Here is a 21,612-nt window from a genome sequence, read left to right on the forward strand (position 1 = left end):
AAAGGGACAGCTGTGTGGCTTAGTCACACACACCAGAGTCTTCCAAAACCAGGGCCAAAGGGCTGTTCTGAGCTTGAGAAGAAGTAGGAATTTCCCCAACGCAGGAAAGGGACTGTGCCTGGTGTATTTTTAACTTAGGATGAGGATAAAAGAAAAGTGTGTGACAGCTGCTAATGGCTTTGCTTAGCGCACCCTGAGTGGTTCTGGTTGGCAGACAGCATGGAAGGCCTGGAATAAAGGTGATGCACCACCATCTCACAGCCCCTGCAAAGAGCTGAGAAAAGAAAGATTCTGAAGTGTAGGTAGCTCTCAAACCTCTTGCTCCCTGACTCACCCCTTGCTGAAGGCACTGTCTCAGGGCGCTCTCCTACTAGAGAGATGCTAATCAGAGAAGTGAATTTATCTCTGATAGTGCTTCAACAGACAGGTGCAATGCCAGTCCCGTTACCTCCAGGTCCACAGTGGAGGAAACCAGGAAGGATGTGAGCTTTAGTGACAAAAAAAATAATCATTCCCTACACCTGTGTCTGCACTCAGGCTCCATCCATTCGCTCTTGGATGTGACACCAGACTAACACACAGCATTCCCCATGTTGACCCATCTATCCCACAAGGCAGAGGAGTTAACAGTGACACAGTCCAGAGAGCATCAGATCATGCAGCAGCTCTGAGGATGGACAAACTCACCCACCTTGTCTCTGCTGCTCCAGACTCCCCCTGGGCCCCTGCAGGCAGATGGGTTCAACCTGCTTTAGGAAGAAGGAGAGGCTCCTGCCCCTGCCTGTGTTACCCATTTGGGAAGCCTGTTGCAGGACTACAGAGCATTTGTAGTAAGCAAATCCCAGTGAGGAGCCTGGGCCAGGCAGAGTCACCCTAACTGGACTGAACAGCCAGGCCTTGCTGCTCACTTGAGTTGGAGAGGAAGGAGGTGGAACCCCATTGCCTGTTCAGCACCAGCCAGAGCCCAGAGGGAGACAGAAAAGCTGCTCTGACGTAGGAGACCTGGCACCCAGAGCGTTTGGGAGGGAGGACAGGGTCTGCACTTCTCATGAGAAGGATGCAGGACCCACGTGAAGGCCCCAGGCACCCAGGCTGAGCTCAGGAGCTGGCAGTGTCTTTGCTCTATCTCCAACAACAGGAACAGCTTGGCCCTGGGGCCTAGTAATGGTTTATGCATGCAGAGCTCCTGCACAGAGTAGAGCGCTGGGATGGTGCTGGGTGAGCTGCAGCACCCCCAGGCACAGCAGGCACCTGCCCTCTGCCAAGCAGGGCGAAAGCCCTCCAGAGCTCCTCCTGCATAGTCTTCTCTTGGGCTGCAAGGGGAGAAGATGCAGGTCTGGTCTTGGCTGGGTGCCGGCACTAGGGACACAGGGCAGGAGGGTTTGGAGGGGGGGACACCAGCTGAATCCCCACCATAGCAGGATGGCTCGGTAAGCCCTGTGTAGCAGAGCCCGTAGCAGGGCTGCAGAAGAGGGGAGATGCTGCAAGCCCATCCCCACTGCCTGGTCTGCAGCCTCTGCCAGGGAGGAGCAGCCGATGCCCAGCACCATCCTGAGTTCTGTGCTGGCACCTGGGATTTCTCACAACTAACACTGCCACCTCCCGGCTGTGACAAACCCTGCTCCTTCACAGCGACACGCTCCCACAGCCTCACAGACCCCTGTGCCAGGCCAAGGCTCAAAGCATCCCCTTCCCCGAGTGCAGCCTTGCAGTTTGAAAAGGGGAGAGCTTCTCCAGGGTGCTCCCAAACCCAGATGCATCGATTACATGTTACACGCAGGTGTGTCTGTGCCCAGAGGCCAAGCTCCTTTTATTGGGCTGTGGAGTGTGCTAGACAGTGCTGCAGCCGCTCTCTTGGGCTGGGTTGCTATACGTGGGACCTGCAGCAGCCACTGGAGCAAGGAGGGGAGGAGGATTCAATAGTTGTGTCCTACTGATGTCAGCAGGGGCTCAACATCTCAATGCCCAGCTGTCAGTCCTTCCTCGGCTACATTTCAAAGCGGCCTCCACTCCTCTCCCAGCTGGTGCAGAGGAAACAGTCACAGTGGCTGTCCATATGCTCCCTGTAGCGCAGGGACGTGGTCCTCTGATGATGCGGCCAGCCCACAGGGAGGAGAGATCTCACAAACTCTGCTGTGGAGTTGCCAGAGGATTCAAGCTGGAGCTGAGGACATAACCAGGACATACCTCCTCAGAGGCAGACAGGATGCTGAGCTCAGGTCATGGTGTGGGAGGATCAGAATTGCTCTGGACATCACAGGGACGGCATGAAGAATGGAGACACTTGATGTGCACAGCACAGTGCCCAGCAGCTATGCTCTTGAGGGTGGGGGTGCTGGATTGGTGACTCTGAAGGAGAAGAGATTGCTTTTGGGGTGGGGGCAGCCTCCTCCCAGGCAATCATCCCTCCCTGGGGATCACAGGGAACACCCCACCCCCCCCATCCGGACAAGACTCCTGCAGCTCTGGAGATGACATCTCCATCTAACAACCCTCTCCCATCCTCACTCAATCTCATCTCCTTGCACTTCTCTCCAGGCTGGGGCAAATCCTCATGCTTTGCCCTCTGCCCCAAATTTGCCTCCTCACCAGTGGCCATTCCTTCAACCTAACTAGATCCCATACGATCTTGGACTATGATAGCTTTACCTCCTTTCTGCTGTTGGAGGCTGTGCTGCCTGCACCTTGACCACATTCCCCAAGAGACCCTCCTTGTGCTGAGCTCTCCAGTGCCTCAGGGCAGCCCCTTCAGGCAGCCGTTCACTCACAGGGCTCTGCCCCAGAGCTGCACAATTGTCTCATGCCCACAGAAAGGCTGTAGCATTCAATCTGTGGCTCAGGACAAGCCAAGAAGGGGCAGAGACTTTGGGAGTGGATCCCCCCTTTTGCACAAGCAGCCTTGGCATTGATAGGCAGCGACCCAGGTAATCCATGTGGTCTAGAAAATGGGCTGTGCTTCAGCCTGACATTAAGGACAGGTCCTGTCCCCCACCACAGCACAGATATACTCTGCTACCTTCGGAAAGGGCTGGGGGGCAGAGCAATGACCCTGGGCCGGGCTGTCAGCACCACCTCCCCACGGCTGGCTTCAATCAGGATGTTCTGCAGTGTGTTTTCAAGCACAAGCTCCACCAGGTTCCCAAAGGCTGGCTGCCTGGAGGGACAAAAGTACAGGCAGAGGACAGCTATCAGAAAGCAGATAAGGCAGGCTGCTTGCTGTGACTCCTCCCAGGACATATCAGGCACAGCAGTGAAGTACACACTGTTTCCTACACGCTGAGGCCAATGAACCAAAGACTTGAGCAATGGGCTGCTGACCCTTCTCCCAGAACTGTCACCAGCTGGCATCAGGCCCTGACCTCAGGCAGAGCTGGGTGACTGTGGTTTTACTGGTTTCTCCCTCCAAGCTGTCCTGTAGTTAGTATTTTTGCATATGCTTGAGGCCTGTAGCAGTGTGCAAGGGTGTAGCCACAGCAAGTGCAAGGTGATGAAATAGTGCAGTAAAAATAAAAGGTAAGGTAAGCACCCACTGCGCTCTAATGTGGCCAGGTGTGTCTGAGTGCAAAGCAGACTTCACTCACCAGCAGCATCCTAGCACTGCCCGGGGCTCAGCCCCAGGACACAGCAAACCTGTGCTTTTCACAAGTCACACTCCAGAGAGGGCGGCTAGGTGGGCTAACATCCATTTCCACCCAGAGCACACTGAACATCCCAGCAGAAATGCTGCAGGGCAGACACAGAAATGGGTTTCTGGCCAGGTGATGTGCTGCCACAGCACATCTTGCCTTTTCTGTGTGAGCTCTTCCTCACCTGCTCATCAGCTCCTGTTCCCTCAACTGCTCGTGGTGCAAAGTCTCCCTCATCCTCTCCCAAGACTCCAGCAAATCATTGTTGGGAGAGGTCTCCTGCCTCATTTCTTTCCTCTCTCCATCCTTCTCAGGGCAAAGATCTGGGGAAGCAGGGACCCTGGAGGGGACCGTGGAGCACTGTCTCCTGTCCTGGAGCTCTACTGATTCTTCACAGTGGAACTGGGAGAAATATGGAATGGGCTCATCCAGGGTTCTTCTCACTGCATCATGAAACTGGGTGTTCTCCAAGAGGCCTCTGGGAGGGGAAAAATAAGGGATGAGCCATAACAATTCAGATGACCCCAGAGGATCATTACAAGACAGTACAAATCAGAGGAAAACCCTGACTGTCAATGTTTAGACTCTCCCTTTTTGCTTTCTGGGCCTAAGGGAGGCAGCAAGATGGCCTGAGCTAAGGAAATTACCTCTGCCTCCCCAGCACTGCTTCTTTACATTTCTGCAGCTGCCAGACAGAATAGGTGAATCCCAATGCAGCCTGTTCCCAAGATCATGGCAGGCAGAGTGCCCTGGTTCCTGGGAAGTGACACTGTTCACTATGCAGAGATGGACTCAGTCCCTAACTGGGGAGCAAGACCCTGCCTTTGGCTGTCACACCAGGACTCCTGAGCTCGTAGTCCTCAGGGCAGCCTTTGGCAGGCTGGATCCCCCATTCTGGTGCAGCAGGAGTGCACAGACTCCTCTGGGATTAGCAGAGGACTGGCCATGCCGCACGCACTCCCCTGGAGGACAGGAGCTCCAAAGTGGGTGAAGGGACACGCACCTGATGACACCTGTGAGTGTGTCAGTCACTATCTGCAACTCCTGTTTGGAAGCAGCAGCCAGGGACAGCCATTTGGGGTCCATGTCCATCATGTCTCTGTCCCTACTCCCATCCACAAACTTGTTCTCCAAGGGCTGGTCGCTGAAGGGGCTGGGAAAGAAGGAGTTGTTCCATCAGCAGCAGCACTACTGAACAGAACTACCAAACACCTGCATCCCACTGGCTGAGCAGCAGCACTGCAGGCGAGTGGGAACTGCTGCATTTGTGACAGCAGCAATGACACTGTCGTAAGAAAGGCGCACTGAGCTCTGACAGCATCTCCCTTTTGAGGGAGGGAGAGAAACAGGTCATGTCAGCTAATTCTGGGGAAAGCAAGACACCTCTTGCCTAATACTGAGGCACTGGAAAGGAGCAGAGCTCCAGGTTCAGTACACATCACAGCATGGACAGCCCTGGCTCAGATGAAGATGCCAATCCAAAAAGCTGGATCTCTTACCGGGACAAGAAGCATTTGGGGAACTCTGCGGTGAAGTCACTGAAGAAGTCCTCAATAGAGTAGGACCTGGCTGTCACACCAAGGTGTAAGAGGATGGGCTTGGGAGGATCTGGTTTGACCCACACTCGGCTGGCTTCTTTGTCCAACAGCAGCCTCCTCTGAAAGTGTCCAGCTGGCAGATCGGGCGTAGAGTGGTTTTTTATAGGGGGTAATGTCTGTTGGAGACAAAGAAGTGGCAGGTACTTAGTTGCTCCTTTGGCCTCAGGTAAGCTGGTGTAGGTGTGAGCACAGCATGAGAACTGGAAAGCCCAGCTGCCAGAGCCACCAGATCCTGGACAGAAGACAGTGTCAAAATGATCTTGGCACTGCAGTACCCCCATCATGCATGAGCAGCCAAGCTGGAGATCAGGTCCGCTCCCTCCTTGCTGCCTAGTGCACCAGCCCTGAGCATCAGCAGGGCTTCAGGGTCTCCCCAGGGCCCTCAGGGCTGTTGTGTTCCAATCCATCCCTGGGGAACTCTGGGAGAGTGTCTCCTACTCTTCCAAGCACACTGGAATTGCTGTAGGAGACGGGATATACAGGAACACATGTGGAAATTGTCCCCCAAGCCTGGAAGGAAACCAGGGACTGGAGACTGACTCCAGCCACACTAAATGGGCCAGTTTGGGGTTGCACTACTAGCAGTCAGTTTGGGGGAAGTTTTTTTAAGACAGGAGTAGTTCAGAAGCCTGGGCCAGAATAACACCACCCAGCTCTGGAGAAGCCCTCAGGCATCACAGGACTTCAATGACCTTTGAGACATAGCTGTACAGCCTCTGGGAATGAGGCCAGAGGCCTTCACCGCCTCTGACAGACACAGCAGGTCATTTCAGGTTTCAAATTGTCACCAGGATCTAAAATCCTAGACGACTAAATTAAACTGTTTTTACTTTTCCCCAACCATCCTTATGTTCATCCCAGTGAATGCCTCGACCTGCATCACTGATCACGCCTAACAGCACAGGGCAGACAGCCCGAGCTAGAGCTGCCCCCAGCTGATACCTTCGCACAGGACAGTGCGGGGCATGCAGAGGCAGTCTGCAGGGTCCCAGGAGCACCGCTATGGCCTTACTGTGGTGGCAGGCTTGAGATAACATGCTGTGCCTCCTAGCTGAGTCAATCTGCTCAGGTCCAGCCTCACATCAGCTCCCGTTAACCCTTCCACATCTTGGTTAGCTGGTTCTCCACAAGCCCTATCATTCCCACAGCACATCCTGATGACAGCTGTAGACACAGTGTGGCTCTGCCTTTGGGCTCATGCAGTTCTGCAGAGCATTCACTGGGATCTTGTCTCACACCTTGCCACGACTGCTGGAAAAGCTGTCTTTTCCAGCAGTGTACGCAGTTGTGCAAGCTTGAGGGAACACACAAATGAACAGGGCAAATTGAGCTTTTAAGATTTCCTTGCCCTTAAATCAAGGCAGTTCCTGCCAGCAGCTTCTCCCGAGGCAGCGAGCACAGCTCTTTTAGCAGTGAGGACAAAGTCTGCACCATGCCAGGGTCCTGCTGCTTTCCATCATGGCACACATTTCATTGTGGCCCCAGTGTGAAACCAGTCCAGGTACCAACTGCTCTGCCCATGTGCATCTTTTCTGCTTATTTGAAAGCTTTCCTCTTTTCTCCAGTCACGGGTGTATGTTTGGTTCCAATTTCACTTCCCGTTCACCTCAGCTGGAAAGTTACTGCCCACAGGACACAGCCAGACTGTCTGATTCTTCTGGCTCCTCCAAACAGTCTGTCTCCCAGAGCCTTGAAGCTACAAAATCCTTCTGTGCTCTCTGTCCTGGCTCCCACGCTGCGATATCCAGCATCTGCCTCTTTTCTAAAGCAGTCAATTTGATTCTACTATGGGTGAGACAGGCCTGACTTACCTTGTATTTCCTTATCACAGCTGGGGATTCAGGGAGATTTTCTGTCTCAGCAGAATCTGATGACCTCTAAAAAGAAGGGGGGGGGGGAAAGAAAGAAAAAAAAAAAAAGGAAGAGAAATCACAGTGTAGGAAAGATGTGGAGCAGAACAAGACTCCAGGATTTTGTTTTACTTTGCCCCAGCTGAGAGTCAGTGATCTCATTCTCCCATTCTTCATTCAGGCCACATTCTTAATGTCAGTTACACATTTCTCTCCAGTGTTTATTCATGGTTAAAAACCCAACCATCTGCTCCCAGAGCCATTGTTGGTTTGTTTTTGTTTTTTTCCCTAAGGCTTCTCATGCACTTCCAAATTTTAGATGATTGTTAGTAAATTCAGAGTTTGTCAGGTGATTAGAAAAACCATTTTATTTCCAAGCTCCCCACCTGCTATGCCCTCTCTCAACATTAAAGAGAGTGCAAAAGGATTCTTGGCTAGAAACCAAGATCTCATTTTCTGCTGTCCACAGACCAGCTATGAGATCTTGAGTAGATCAGAGCCTCATGTCCTCTTATCAACTTGCCTAGGTTTTCTTAAAGAATGTTTCTTGTTGACACCTGGCTGCTGTTTCTGAGCTGAGAGCTAAGCTGGTGTAAAGTTCTGACAGCACTTACCCCTGCAGATGACTTTGGCTTCTTCTTAGACCCCAGATCCTTATCTGTGATGGTGAATTCCACAGCCTGCCGTTCCTTCTCCCTTTCCCACTCCTGCAGGTCCCTCTTGTACTGAACCAGGGACTCCTGGATGTATACCTGTGAAGCAAACCATGATTGAAGGGAGCAGGTCTAGAAAGGAGCTGCAAATAACACAGCCTTGGGCTCAAGTCCATGCCTGTCACCCATTCCTCCCTTCCAGGAGGTCCCAGCCAGACCCCACTCCCTTTCCATGTCTTCCAGTGGCGGGAAGGGGAGAGAACAGTGCTATTATAAGACTTATACAGAGAAGACACAATCTCCTGCCAAAGGACACCTGGAAAGCGTCCAGAGGGACACTATTAGTATTAAAGGAGCAAGACTTGTTTTTACAGATACTTAAGTCTCTGACACCGACTGAAAGCCACTCCCATTCAAACCATGACTTCTAGTTGCTGGGTTGAACTCACAAAGCCACATGTTGCACAATACCTCATCTAGTGAGTGACACAGACAAGAGAGACAAAGCATCAGGACAGATGAAGCTCAGTATCTTCAGCAATGAGAAGTGCTGGCCAGCATTATGGAGCAAAGGAGGAGCCCTTCAGCTGGAAGCCAGCCGTTTGGGAACTGCAGTGACATGCCCAGGTGATGGTAATACACAGGTACCTCTTGGGTCTCACCTCACACACCAAATTTATGCTGTAGAAGGAAGCGCTCCCTGAAGGTCGCAGGGTGATGAAGCAGGGGATGCTCTCTCCAGGCTGTACAACCCCTGACTCTGGAGCAATCTCCAACACCTGAGTGGAAAAAAAAAAGCCACAGAGGAGCTTTTTCACTGTCCTGGGACCTTCCCATGTGCCTTCTCTTTGCAGGAAACACAGGATTGTGGGAATTCCCTCCCCTTCTCAGAGGTATGTGGCATGAGAGAGATGCAGCCAATATATTCAGAGAATGACTATGGATTTTGCTGGTAGATAGGGTCTTGAGGTTCATTATGGAATTCTGTAGTTCCAGGTTTGTGTATCCTCACTGAAGTCTTCAGATTCCCCTTCCAAATTTCTGTGTTTCCCCCTCCCCGCCTCACCCTTGCCTTAACTTTTCTCTGCCCTTTCCTTTCATCAGCTAGTACAAAAGCCAAGTCCCTGGGATCATTTCTGATTGTTTGGTTGCAAATGGAGTGGAAAGTTCCTTTGTGGCACAGTAGAGATGGGCAAGAAGGCTGTAGAGGAAAGAGAAGGAAGGACTCACCCTCTTGTCTTTACAGGTGCTTATCCTCCAGGCAAACACAACAGCCTTACTCTCAGAGATACTGTTAAGAAAGACAAGTCGACTGGCTTTGGTGCCTTCTGGGATATTTCCAAGGCAAATCCTGTGGTGTGACAAGGTGGCTGCCTGCAGGAAGCAAAGCGAAACCAGGAGGAACAGCAGTGAAGGAAGATGGGATGTGACCATTGCAGAAGGGCAGTCACAGTCATCTTCAGGTTATCCAGCAATTCATAGATAATATTAGCCACCTACCTTTACCATAATAACTTGAGGGAGTGTTGCGTTTCTCCCATTTTTGCTCTGGTTACAACGAGCCTTTGCAGCAAGAGGACAGCTCTGTTGCAGTGGGATTGAGTGAGCAATGAATAGAACGTAATACTGGTGCTGGGGCAGGAGAGGGTCTCAGGACCACAGAGGACCAGCAGCACCAAGATTCTCTCTGCAGCACTTGCAGTCCAGGCCTTTTCCCACTTCAGTTGGCAAACATGAGGTGTGTGCTTGTGCAAAAATCTTCATCAACCTGAAGGTGAGTTTCAGGAAACTGCTCCCTACTGCACCTTGCTACTAGTCTATCCCATTCTCAAGGCAGTGCAAACTAATTAATTACACTGATCATTAGAGAAGCTAATGACACTTGGTTACAGACAGCAGAGCCTTGTGGAATGGCACCTTTGTTGGCGGCCCGAGACAGGTTTTTAATCATCATCTTTTTGCTTTACCCAGGGATGCAATCACCCTGCTGGAAGCCAAAGAGCATGTTTAGTTGTGGCTGGGCTCCAAGCAAGGCATGCTAGTGTCACGCAGGATGAATCCTTTACCTGCCTGGAGCGTGCCTCTGCTGAAGCTGCTTAATGTTGATTCACTACGCTGGGATCTGTGGCTGAGTTTAACAACAGGTTGTCCAGGCTGGCAGGCCGGGTCTAGCCAGGCCAAACAAGCTCCTGCTGAATGTTCTTTTTGTGAATGAATTACCAAAGAAAAAGGTGTTGTAGCTGCGAATGAGAAAGGTAGGTGGGGCAGGGGGGAGGAAACTTTTAATAGAAAATTCAGAACATGAACAAACCCTAAAGCCTTTTTGGTTCTAATGGCAGTGGAAGCAGCAAGGTGGAAGGAAGGCACCTTTCAGAACAACTGCTTTTATGAGTTAGAGCAAGATATTTCCCTTCCAGCAGGTCATCTAGAGCCTATCTCACGGCAAATGAGCTCTCCTGCAACACCGGCTACTGCTAGATGGGTCCACTTGCATATTTCAGTCTCTCACACGTTTCTGAACTAATCACATTGCTCATATCAGCATACTTGGACTTACCTGCCCAGGCACAGTTAGCTTGGTAGAACCTGAAAAGTCCGAAGAAGGCAAAACTTCACTGGATGTGGCGCTCTCTTCTACAGTATTAGGATCGTAGCCTACTCCCTGGAATGTGATCAGAGCTGATTCTCCCCCCAGGATGTGGATGGGAACATCAACCTGCCTCAGACAAGATAAGAGTTTTAAGTCCAGAGAGATGGGAGAGATGTCAATAAGCTAGTTTACTTGCTAATGGACTGGTCTAAATACACCACGTGGATGGGTGAAGAGGAACCCAGTCTCTCTTGCTCTGTCAGGCCTTGACCTTCCCTGCTAACTCAGGAAAGTTGGTTAAGTAGGCAATTAGCCAGTTACTGCATGAGATGGGCAGAGACTCCCTCTTGGAGCAAAAGTTGGAGTTGTAAAATTAAAGTTATTTATTTTTCCATGCATCCACCACAGAATGGGGCAATAAGTAGTGCTCCAGCTCTGTCCCTGCCTGCCTGCTGCAGCCTAGGACAGAGGTCTTTGGGAAGGCTGTTTCCAGAGGGCTGCAGCAGTGTACAGTGCAGTGATAAAAGACACCGACTTCAGTCTCTTTAATGGAAGTTATTGGAGGCCAACAGTGAACCACAAATCCAGTTGGATACTGTTTATATCCCTGGTCGCTGTTTGATCCTTGAAAAATATATACTGGGATGACTCTGGTTGTGGAAGAAATCTGTTCTTTGGGAAGAAAAAAAAGCTTCTGAGATAAATTTTTATCTGCTGTTTCCTGACCAGACCAGCCACTCATTTGCTCTCAAGACTCTGCTTCTTAGAGGAATGGAGCTCAATTCAGCTGTAGCATGACATGGACCAACCATCAGTAAGAGATCTAAAGAATTTTAGACACACAACAATAGAAAGAAACTGTTTCTGGCAGTCATGAGGAAGGTCTTACCAAGTATGTTCCAGCTTCCAGTGGTGAGAAGATCCACTCAATGTGGCCTGTTGTGCCAGGGAGGATTTCTCCTCTAGGAGTTAGGCAGACAAACACAGGATGCTGAAAATTCTCCTCCTGGATCCTCACAATGTTGTCCAGTTGAACCTCAAAAGTCACAGGCACAGAGCCACCATTGTAGAGTTCATAAATCTGAAGTGAGTCAGAGAGAGCAGTGCTTATTATACCATGCACAAGTTAAACTACTTAAAACTTCCCCAGAGGACTCTGATAAGCATTAATAATTAATTAGTCAGCTTGTCTCCTAAGAATGAGGAGACCTCATAGTGTCAGGATTTATCACTGAGTCTCTGACAGGAGACTGTGCTGAAGTTTTATCGCTGCATATGTGCATTGATAACTACTGTGCCTCTTCAAGTGGTGCCCTGCAAATTCAGTTAGGAGAAAATTAATACAAATTAGCTAAAGGGATCACTGCAAAGCAGATTACTTGAAATGCAAAACCACTTGTATTAAAGTGATCTTAATTCAATTCAGACGTGCTCATTTCCCAAGTAAATTAGGCAGAACAGAATCAAAGCTGCCTTTTTGCTGAATAAGTGTTTAAAGAAGTTTAATTAATTTACTAAAAAAATAATTAGGATTTCTTTCCAGAGTGCCTGGAGCAGCTAGACATGTTTTCACTCAGATCTAGTGCAAGAGAATATGAGAACAGCCCAGGACACCTCATAAACATTCTGGCTAGAGTGAATGCCAAATCTTGTCAAACTGGAGATGGTGAGAGGTACTTTCCCTTCTGCCATCTCAGCAGCCATTTCCAGGCTCTGCTTAGGACTAATCTCAAAGTTCTGCTATGATGCTTTCCATGGAGGCCATTCTGTTTCCTGGGAAATGCCTTAGACACTGCTTGTCCTTGGGACACAAGTAACACCAGCTCCTTCCCTCCACTTGCTGCTGGGTTTGTCCCCAGGATGCTCACCTGTATGGGGGGATGAGAGGTCCCAATGGCAATGGGTGTGAAGAGGTGCTTAGTGGATGCAAAATGAATGTAGCACTGGTCCTGTTCCACTGTCACACCACTGAAGTTCAGCTACAGCGAAAAGAAATGCAGTCACTTTCTCACAGGGCCTTGGCACCATCGCTAACAACTGCACAAGGACTCCAAAGGACTTTGCAAGCTGAGGGCAGCACAGTTACAGATTTAAGTTGGTAATACCAGGACAGTGTGTCCTAAGAAAAAAACGAGGTGTAAAGCCTACTCAACTGTTGGCTTTTCTCTGAGAGAAGGTGCTTTTCTCCCTGCTATGTCAGGCACCAGCCTCAGTGCTTCTCTTTGAAATCATATGGCAGAAATTCTCCATGAATGAAAGTGTCTGGACTGTACATAGGAGAGTGTACAGCCGGGGTGGCCAAATCCTTTGGCAATACAGGATTTTAGGGAAGTAATGGCCTCGTTTTGAAAAGAGCCATCTGGATGTCCTCACTCTGGAGGACATACTGCTCCAGGAATAAGTCTAACAGTCCAAAAGCTGCAAGAAGATCCCAGCTGAATTTTAAGCGATCAAGTAATGATCAACAGCATCCTGCTAGCAAAGCAGCCACCAGGCACTTCAAGCAAAGCAGAGAGATTTATAAAAGCTATTTCACTGAAAGGAAGAAACACAGGATTCTGCATTTGGAGAAAACCGCAATCAAGCTAGAGATGAGTCATAATGCATCATTTCCTGCAGGATCACCCCAAAGCACCCCTGAGCTGTCTACCTAGAGACAGAGGCTGCAAAGCAGTAACAGACCTAGTAATGTCTCTGCATGGGCCAAAGGAAGTTAAATTGCTGCAATTCACAATTAGCTAAGCCTAAAACATGGGTATTTCTAAAATGCATATGCAGAAGATGGAGAGGATGTTTGCAATGGCTGGTGGATGCCTTGGACAGATACCTGCAGGAGATCTGGTATCAGCTGCTTGAAAAAGCAGAGAGTGCTGATTCCTCCAAAACAGCTCATTCCAGTTCAGCTCCATAAGGAAAGTGAGGAGGGAAAGAGGACTAGAAATACAATGCTAACAAGGTCCCACATGGGATCTTTCCAACGCATTGCATGAGCATTCACCCTCCTGAGGGCCTCAGCAAGCCAGATGAAGTGCAAATAGGAGAAGGACAAAAGCTGACACTTTCCAATTGCCAAGGAAAAAGGGACAGAAACCTTCCTGAGCTTTAGGAGTGAAACACCCTCTTATATTACTTGAGTCAAAAAGCCAGCTTGGATTCCACCAGACCACAACTGTGAGGAAAAACTGTCATCAGTTTCCATAGAGACAGGATGCAACAACTAGAGAACTATCAGTTAAACGGAGACAACAGGAGAAACGTGAAGACCTGCTGCAATCTGTTCTCCTTCCAGAGCACACAGACTTTGTCCCACAGCAATGACTTAGAGCATGAGAGAAAGACACCAGATTCCCCAGGGAGCAGAGCTGCCTGGAGAACACGTGCTGCAGGTGACAACATCTCACAATACCTAATTAGCAGCTATAAAGTGAAGTGCAAACACTTCCAGTTTATGGATCCTGTGTGTTTGGGGATTCTCCCTGGGATCCAACCTTTCTCTCCAGTGAGTTCTGGGAACCAGCCTACTTCACTCTGCAACACCTGCAGCTGGCTGGGCTTTTCCTGCTAAAACTGCTGAGGGCTGCAGATTCTGCCTGGTCATACTACATTGGAGCTCTGAGAACAAGGTCACAGCTGCACTCCTGTAGGAAGGCTGTCATGATGAGGCAAAGGACAACCTGTGAGAAACCCATTTCCCTCTTGCATAAGGAATTGGGTAACACACAAGTCCCACAGAAGTTTTGTCCTGCAGCCAGAAGGAATTGCCAATGGGAAATCAGTTTGGGTCCTTCAGACCACCTATAAATCCAGTCAGTGCAGGACTGAAAGGTGGCCTGAAAAGTGGGGAAGGAGTAATGGAGAGGGAGTTCCTCCTGAAGATGAAGCAGACAGACTCTGTTGGGGAAGCAGATGAGTGGAAGGTCAAAATCTATCCACATGGGTAGAGCCATCACAGAGGTGGAGTCTGGACCCCACAAAAAATCATGCATTGGCTTGCAGCTGGCTAACATCACCACTCCAAAGCCAGGCAATTTGGAATTTGACAGAATAACCAGGCAATACTCCAGTCCAATGGTCTCCACCTCTGCTTATTGTTGCATTCTCAATTTTCCAAAGCTTAACTTTTGGGGTGACATTACAGCATTTGCTTCCCTAAGGCTAGCACGTGTTCTGCACATTTCACCAGGTTCCCAGGTGACAATCTGTTCAACCCTGGCACGTGAGCATGCTTAAGGCACTCTCTGCCGGATGGGCTAGCAGCTCTGTGCTCTTCATGCCATGGCTGAAACAAATACAGATACATGGTGTTCAGCCCCTCGATTGCCCGCTCTGCAGAAGGAGGACCCTCTTCCATGTCTAGTTTCTGATGTTAGCAATTCAGTACTGGCACCATGCATCCCTGCAGGTTGTGACCACCTGCACTGCTTCATATCTCTGGACTAGCCTCCTGTTGCCAGAGATCCAGTGCACTCTTGGGTCTTTTTAGCATCCCCAGGGCCTCCCATGCTTTTTCAGCCCCTTCTGCAGTGACAGCATGAGGTAGGGTGGTACCCTCTGGTAGCCACCAAAGTCACTGGCTATGTGGCAAGGGAGGATGTGTGCCCTATAGGCTTCTGGTGGTCCAAAGCCTATTCTCTCACTGGCCAGCTGGTGAAATGCTCATATCCACTCTCAGGATTGTGCCAGGCAGGCAGAGCACAGGGAGCCTGTCCAAGGGCTTTGAGGGAAGGCACAGTTAAGCCACTGTTTGAACAGCTTGGTCAAAGGGTTGGATTTTCAGCTGACAACAGTCCTGAAAGAAAAGAAAAATAAAAGAGATGTGTGAACACAATGGTCTCATAGGAAACTTCAGAGACAGACAGGAAGGCTCAGCCGGGCATGAGCTGTGCCTGGCAGAGCACAAGGTGACTTTGACTCTAACTGACAGTTTGAGAGAGGGAGAGAGAGAGAAATTAGTTCCAAGCCTGAGGAAACACTCAGGGAAAACACACCGCAGATCAGCTCTGTGATGCTTTAGCAAGCAGCAAAGCAGGAAGAATGAGTAGGAAGCTCCTCCATCATTGGCAAGAAGTGGGTGGACAAAAGCATCAGGGCTGCAGCAGGAATAGCCAACCAGGAATGCAGGGAGTACCTTCTGAGCCTGGGGAAGTAGCTGCCTCCACACCTCCAGAGCTGGAGGATGCTCTGCCACCCTGTGTCGGCACATGTGTCCCCAAGCTACAGCTAGTGCAGGTGGTACTCCTGGAGAAAAGAACATTCTAGGGGGTTTTGAAGAGCATAGAGAGCTGATGAGATGGAGAGATTCAGGAAAGCTGTGTATGAGAGAAGTAGGATGGGCTGAAATCCAGGATCACTGCATGGAAGAACTCATGGTGAGGCAGATGAAGTGAGGGGAAGTAAGCACAGAAACCCTGTCCATGAGATATACTTGAGTGTGGAAAGCATGCAGGGACTGTAAAACTCAGGAGGGCTGTTTTGGACTTGGAGTTGGTTTGGAGGAAGAAGCAATTCGCCATTAATGCCACTAAGAAAATACAAAAGTTAATAAAAGAATAATAATAATCATCATCATCATCATCATCATCCTCTTGCTGGGGAAACCAGCAGATGCTACATCCAAGGGCCATTTTGCTAGTGCGCTGCCACATCACACTGTGCTAGAACCATGAGTTTGTCAGGATCTTGGTTTTATGCCTCTTCTTGCCCATGTGTTACTGCCTGACCAGTGTGGATTCCAGGGGAAGGCCACAGCCCCCTGTGCACCACGCAGCTTTTGGGGAAAACACCTTTTAATTCAGTTCCTACCTGCTGCTGTTCTGCAAACAGAAGCAAGAGATACCCGCGACCTTACCAGAATCTCATGGCCATAGGAAACCTTCAGCAGGACAGGGAGGTGATCAGTGCCAATGAAATCATGTCTAGCAGTGAAAAAGGAAAGAGAGGAAAACATTAGAAATCAACCTTGTGCCCAGGGTAATAGAATCAGGGTCACACAGTACATTAGAGACAATTCACTTCCCAGCTAAAGAGTCACTGTTGCATAAGGGCCACTGAGAGAGGGAGGGGGACAGTTATGTTTGGGTGGGAATGGGTGATGCAATATTGATTTTAGCCATACACCAATTTAGGCACCCAAGTTTCTAGGCTGATGCCATTTGAAATGCCAGTACTTCTCCGATCAGGCCTGCTGTGAAAGGGGAGGTGTTCAGCTTTCTTCATACCCTCCACAGGCACATATGGGCTAGCAGCTGCAGCTGATGACAAAAATAAGAATATCACTGTATAATCAAAACCACAGAAAGTGCAGCATCTTGATCATCTCCTCAAATGTCAGGCCAAGACAGACCAGCGTCCCCAGCATGTCACACTAAATGTCTTTTGCACTGCAATGTTAAAGGACATTAACATTCCCCTGAGGAAGACAAGCTTTGTGGGGTCCAGAAACTGGACACACTCAAGGACTTTTTACTTGCCCAATCTCTGCTCAGCAAGGGGCACGTGAAGGGAAAGTATCTGGCATGGAAACACAGGGGACTCATGATGTGTGCTGTCCTGGCATGCAGCATGAGGTTCTGAAATACAGGTAGTTGCCGTCACCTGTGTGAGAGCTGGACAGATTCCTCCTGTCCTGGAAGAAGTTTCCCTGACTTTGGGGAAACACTGAAGAGGTGGTTATCCTGAATTCTCATCTGGTGCAGCTCATGGGGGCTAAACTCAGCATCCTCTGCCCAGTGCTCCATGTCTATCTTCTGATCAGAAGGAAACAGGAAGGCCCTAGGGAGCCAGTCAGCTGGTCAGCAACAGGGACACAAAACTTCCCCGCGGCCATGGTCAGCGTATTCAGTCCAGCCAGGCTTAGCCCAGCTGGTGCACACATCACATTTCATCAAGTCTGATCTGCAGAACACTGCCATTCCTTGTTTGCTTCCCCACCCAGACCCACCAACAGATCTTAGGCGCAGCTCCACAACACAAGCCACATCTACAAAATCCACCTTATTAATTTGCAAATGTCTCATGGCCTCTGGGAGCATTTCCATATCCCCAGACAGACCCCAAAAAGAAGGCTGAGCTCCAGCAAACACCACTTACCACTCCACAGGCACCACACCCTTGTTTGCCAGCAGAAGCATCACAAGTGTAGGCTCTGAGCCTATTGGGGCAGCCCCAAAGTTGAAATCCAGCAAGAGAGAGGTGTACACTGGAGGGATCAAGCATGTGCTGGTCACATGAGAGAAAGAAGAGATTAGATTGAGACAGGAAGAAGGGTTGGTAGGGTATGACAGGGGAAAGGGTCATTCTATACTGGGTCTCTTCCTTACAATTCTTCTCTGACCTTATGTTCTCGGCCCTCTTAGGAGAAAGGATACTGGGTGTAAGGCAGGCTTTTTGGTTTTCTCCCAAAAATCTTTTATATATGCCTAATGATAGTGAATGGCAGAAGAGAGTCCTGCTTAGCTGAGGCCTCTTTTTAGCACCCCAGTACAAGGAAGTCAGTGACATACTTGAGCAGGTCCAGCAGAAAGCCACCAAGATGGTTGAGGGCTGAAGCACATTATTTACAAGGACCAACTAAGAGCCCTGGGCTTGTTCAGCCTTGTGTAGGAGAGCTCAGGGACAGCAACTGCACAAGTTGCAACACAAGATATTCCAATCAGATACTAGGAAAAGTGTTTTTACCATGAAAGGGGTCAAACACTGGAATCAGGTACCCAGACAAACTGTGGTTTCTTTGTTCCCGGAGATATTCAGCATTGAACTGGACAAGGACCTGAGCAACCTCATCTAGTTGTCCCTGCTTTGAGGAAGGGGTTAGGCCAGAATCTTTTGGAAGTCCATTGGAGTTAAATCATTCTTTGTTTCTGTGGCTCCTCTCTAGAGAGAGTAAGCAGAGAAGTGGAGGTGAGCAACTGCCTGCAGCATCTAGGATGGAATAACAAAGTGCCACGCAGCAGTGAGCTGCAACACAAGCCAAGGGCCACAGCATCTCTGGCTCTTTGAGGGACTGAAAGATCTTCTGAGCCATCTCCTCATCTCACCTGTGTCTTGTGGGAACTCTGTAGGTGAGCTCGCTGGGAGCCGGGTCTCGGTCCAAGTATTCATTCAGTGTGTCCAAAGAAAAGAGCCTCCAGAGGTGCAACTTGCTGATACCGCTGGCACTCCCTGCTGAACAGGCATCTGCAATGCAGATGGTTGGGTAGATGCCTGTTGCTACGATGCAGCAGAGGGGCTGCTGCTCCTCTCTTGCGCTTGCGAGATCTGTAGCTTGGGAGAGAAGAAACACCAAAAAGTAGTCATGCACCATTAAGGGTGTCCTGGGACAGGAAAATGGAGAGAACCTTTACCCAGACCACAGAAAGAAAGGACTTGTACATAGTCTTTTTTTTGGCAGCTTCAGAAAACCTCTGAACCACTGACTTTAGTTGTACGTTGACTTCTGCATTTAGATATCACCAAAAGACTAAGAACGTGATGCTTTTCAACAGTATATTTACACAGTTTAGTTCTGTACTATGTGAAAACCCCCTTTTTTTATTTAAGCCTACAGCCTAGTCATTTTATGAAATGCCTCTTGTTTACACATTGAAAAGTCATAAACAGTTCTTTATATCTTGTCTTCATGTGGCATTGCTGTTATCCACCTCCCAAGCTGGAAGCTTCTTGTCTAACTAGTCTCTTCTTGTACAGTGTTCCCCACCTCTGAACATCCCTGTTTCCCCTCTCCATGCCTTTTCTAGTTCAACTGCATTCTTTCTCCTACAGGGCCTAATCCAGGACCCCGGCTGCATAGGACTAGTTGTGTGAAGTTCTCAGAATATGTTTCAGGACACACCGTAAAAGGCCATGATCATGCAGAGGAGCAGGAAGTCTTGTGACCACAGTAGCAGGAAGCTTGGAGCTCTCCCCATCTGTGTCTCAATCATATCTGACCCCAAAAGGTGCAGCAAAAATGAGACAGCACATAGGATCTGGCTCTGGTGAATTGCTCAGCACAGGGATTTCTTCAGGCAGGACTCATACACTGGGAACTGTGCAGCTCAGCCTGTTATGGCACAGTCTACTTGGGAGGGAACGATTTTCCCAAAATACCCATCTCTCACCTGTGGGCGTGCAAATAGCATATTTGATTGACCAGGTGTAATGCAGCCGACGGGCTGGCCTGACTGTTATTCGGACAAAAGCTTTTGACCTTGCAGGGATCGTCCCTCTAGAGTGTTCCAGCTCTAAAGCTGTAGGAGAAAAGAGGTGTTATGAGCTCTTGGCATCACTGATCTCTTACACCAAGTGTGTTCAGCACCCAGCTTCCCAAGCCTACCTGCACCCAAGCCACTGCCCTCCTGTATCTAGTTGTTAGGACCAGCTTCAGGCGCTGAAGTTGGGATTCCTAGACTACAACTGTAGGCAGCTCATTGGGAGCACCCAACACTGCCTTTGGCAGGCAAGGGGCAGGAAACTTCTCCGAAGAAGGGCCTCTAGAAAGGCAGCTAAGGGTTGCACTCCACTGTTTCTTCTGGGAAGCTCCTTTGTTTAACTCTCTTGCATTTTATTTTAAGGTCCAAACTGATCTAACTTCAATTGTCAGGCTCTGGGTTATACTTTTTCCAGCAAGAGAAGAGATAGTCACCTGTAGCAAATCCCTAAGCAAAGGAGCAGACACTTCTCAATCGTTGAGGGATCTCTTCCTTCAGCACACACATAGGATGATGTAAATCACAGTCACACACAGGGTGAGAGCGTGCACACCCTGTCTGTATTATTTCAACAGCTGCCCTCCGCACACCTGTGCGCCTCCATGCGAAAGCACCTTCACATCCTTTGCAAAGTGCAAGCACTAAGACAGGATTATAATCGCCCTTTACCAGTGCTGTGCTTGGTGGCATAACGCCCTGTGACTCCTGGCTATCTTCTTTCTACATCCCAGGGTCTGGGTAGCCTCTTTACCACTAGGTTGTAGGAGGAGCTCAGTAAGTGGAAATGCTGGGAGACTCAGAGAGAATTTCTTCTCCCCTATTCCAGCTTACTTAATTATATGTGCTTCAAGTTGGATCTTTAAAATGTAATAATCTAATAGCCCACAAAAACCATTTTCTTCTGTCCTTAGTAAGTCTAAAAAAACTTGCCTGCTTCATTTTTTTTTCCCTCAAAACTACACGCACAAATTTCAAGCAAAAGAACAGCACAGATATTTTTGATCAAGTGATGGGAACAGGAAGCTACTTATTTTTCCAGAGAAACATTTGGCAAAGTTAACACGACAATGAAAAGTTTCTACCACTTGCACAGCACAAGTGGTACCCACACATGGAGATTGTCTCACGTCTTCTCAAGCACACTTCTATCCTATAAAACGTGGGTACCTTAAGGCACTTAAGGGAGTAGATGCAAGCTAGCCAGCTAGAGCCCGACCTCCAATTTTGCGGAAAAGAGAAGGCCAAGGCCGCACCTCATGCTAATTCCCTTACAGTACCTAGCGGATCGCTGAGGACCTCCTCGGGGTCACAAGGCCTGGTGATCCGTTGTTCCACACTGAGGACGTACTTCAGAGAACAGATGCCATCATTTAGCAGTACAATGCTGCAGCTTTGCAGGTCACCAACCAGAACATTTCCAAGATCCAGGTGCTCCTTTTGTGCCTGGAATTCAAACCCGCCGTGCAAAGGTCACTGTTACACGTTGAGCGTAGCCACGTGCTGATCCCTTGGCACACACAGTGCAGTGCAAAGGGCTCCCTATTTTGTGTAGGACGTAGCATGCCCTGGAAGATGTTCTAACAGGGCTGCAAGGGGCTCAATCTGTCCTCCAAAGGCTTTGTCCTACTGTTATTTAGGCTGCTTGCTGGGTAAGCTAGAGCACATTCGGGACCGTGAGGACACTAGCTGGCCAGCTGCACTTGGCACAAGGGCTGAGCTCTGTCTGCCAGTCCTTCCATGAATGCATTAAGAGTCCCCCTCTGTTTTGGGTAGTCATACACTCGCATACCATTTATAGTGACTAAATACCTCTAAGACCTTTCTACCCATCCATCCAACGTGATTGATGATGACTTACAAAATATTATTTTATTAGCTCTGATTCCTTAAGAAAATGAAGGTGTCTGCACAGATCTGCAGATAATAGGAGGAAACCTACATTGTGGCCACACAACTTTGACAGTCAGGTCCACTGAGATTGGACTGACAGCAGAAACAAACGGAGAAGGAGAGCAGACAGAATGAGAGGAGAGAGCTGGGAGACAAATGGCTTGCTCAGTTCAGTCTGGAACAGAGGACATGAGAGTGATCTCAGAGGATTCAGGCA

General features: G+C 49.2%; 1 protein-coding gene across 8 annotated transcripts in view; it reads right to left on the bottom strand.

The window, feature by feature from the left end:
• Positions 1 to 1,793: 1,793 nt before the first annotated feature.
• Positions 1,794 to 21,612, bottom strand: part of CFAP65 (cilia and flagella associated protein 65) — a 33,158-nt gene continuing 13,339 nt past the window's right edge. For 4 of the 8 annotated variants that reach the window (XM_054830628.1, XM_054830629.1, XM_054830633.1 and 1 more), the window contains 18 exons: positions 20,783 to 20,948; positions 19,416 to 19,544; positions 18,354 to 18,579; positions 17,407 to 17,535; positions 16,912 to 17,088; positions 16,166 to 16,232; positions 12,186 to 12,296; positions 11,207 to 11,398; positions 10,285 to 10,443; positions 8,958 to 9,101; positions 8,390 to 8,506; positions 7,689 to 7,826; positions 7,036 to 7,101; positions 5,126 to 5,340; positions 4,630 to 4,779; positions 3,811 to 4,104; positions 3,017 to 3,154; positions 1,794 to 2,349 (listed from right to left, as the gene is read on the bottom strand). In XM_054830628.1, the coding sequence (XP_054686603.1) occupies positions 2,313 to 2,349; positions 3,017 to 3,154; positions 3,811 to 4,104; positions 4,630 to 4,779; positions 5,126 to 5,340; positions 7,036 to 7,101; positions 7,689 to 7,826; positions 8,390 to 8,506; positions 8,958 to 9,101; positions 10,285 to 10,443; positions 11,207 to 11,398; positions 12,186 to 12,296; positions 16,166 to 16,232; positions 16,912 to 17,088; positions 17,407 to 17,535; positions 18,354 to 18,579; positions 19,416 to 19,544; positions 20,783 to 20,948 (2,655 nt within the window). In that variant the 3' untranslated portion in view covers positions 1,794 to 2,312. The remainder of the gene's footprint in view (positions 2,350 to 3,016; positions 3,155 to 3,810; positions 4,105 to 4,629; positions 4,780 to 5,125; positions 5,341 to 7,035; positions 7,102 to 7,688; positions 7,827 to 8,389; positions 8,507 to 8,957; positions 9,102 to 10,284; positions 10,444 to 11,206; positions 11,399 to 12,185; positions 12,297 to 16,165; positions 16,233 to 16,911; positions 17,089 to 17,406; positions 17,536 to 18,353; positions 18,580 to 19,415; positions 19,545 to 20,782; positions 20,949 to 21,612) is intronic. The other 4 variants (XM_054830631.1, XM_054830630.1, XM_054830632.1 and 1 more) reach the window with 4 other exon arrangements.

Source organism: Grus americana, chromosome 6, assembly GCF_028858705.1.
Source record: "Grus americana isolate bGruAme1 chromosome 6, bGruAme1.mat, whole genome shotgun sequence".
NCBI lineage: Eukaryota > Metazoa > Chordata > Aves > Gruiformes > Gruidae > Grus > Grus americana.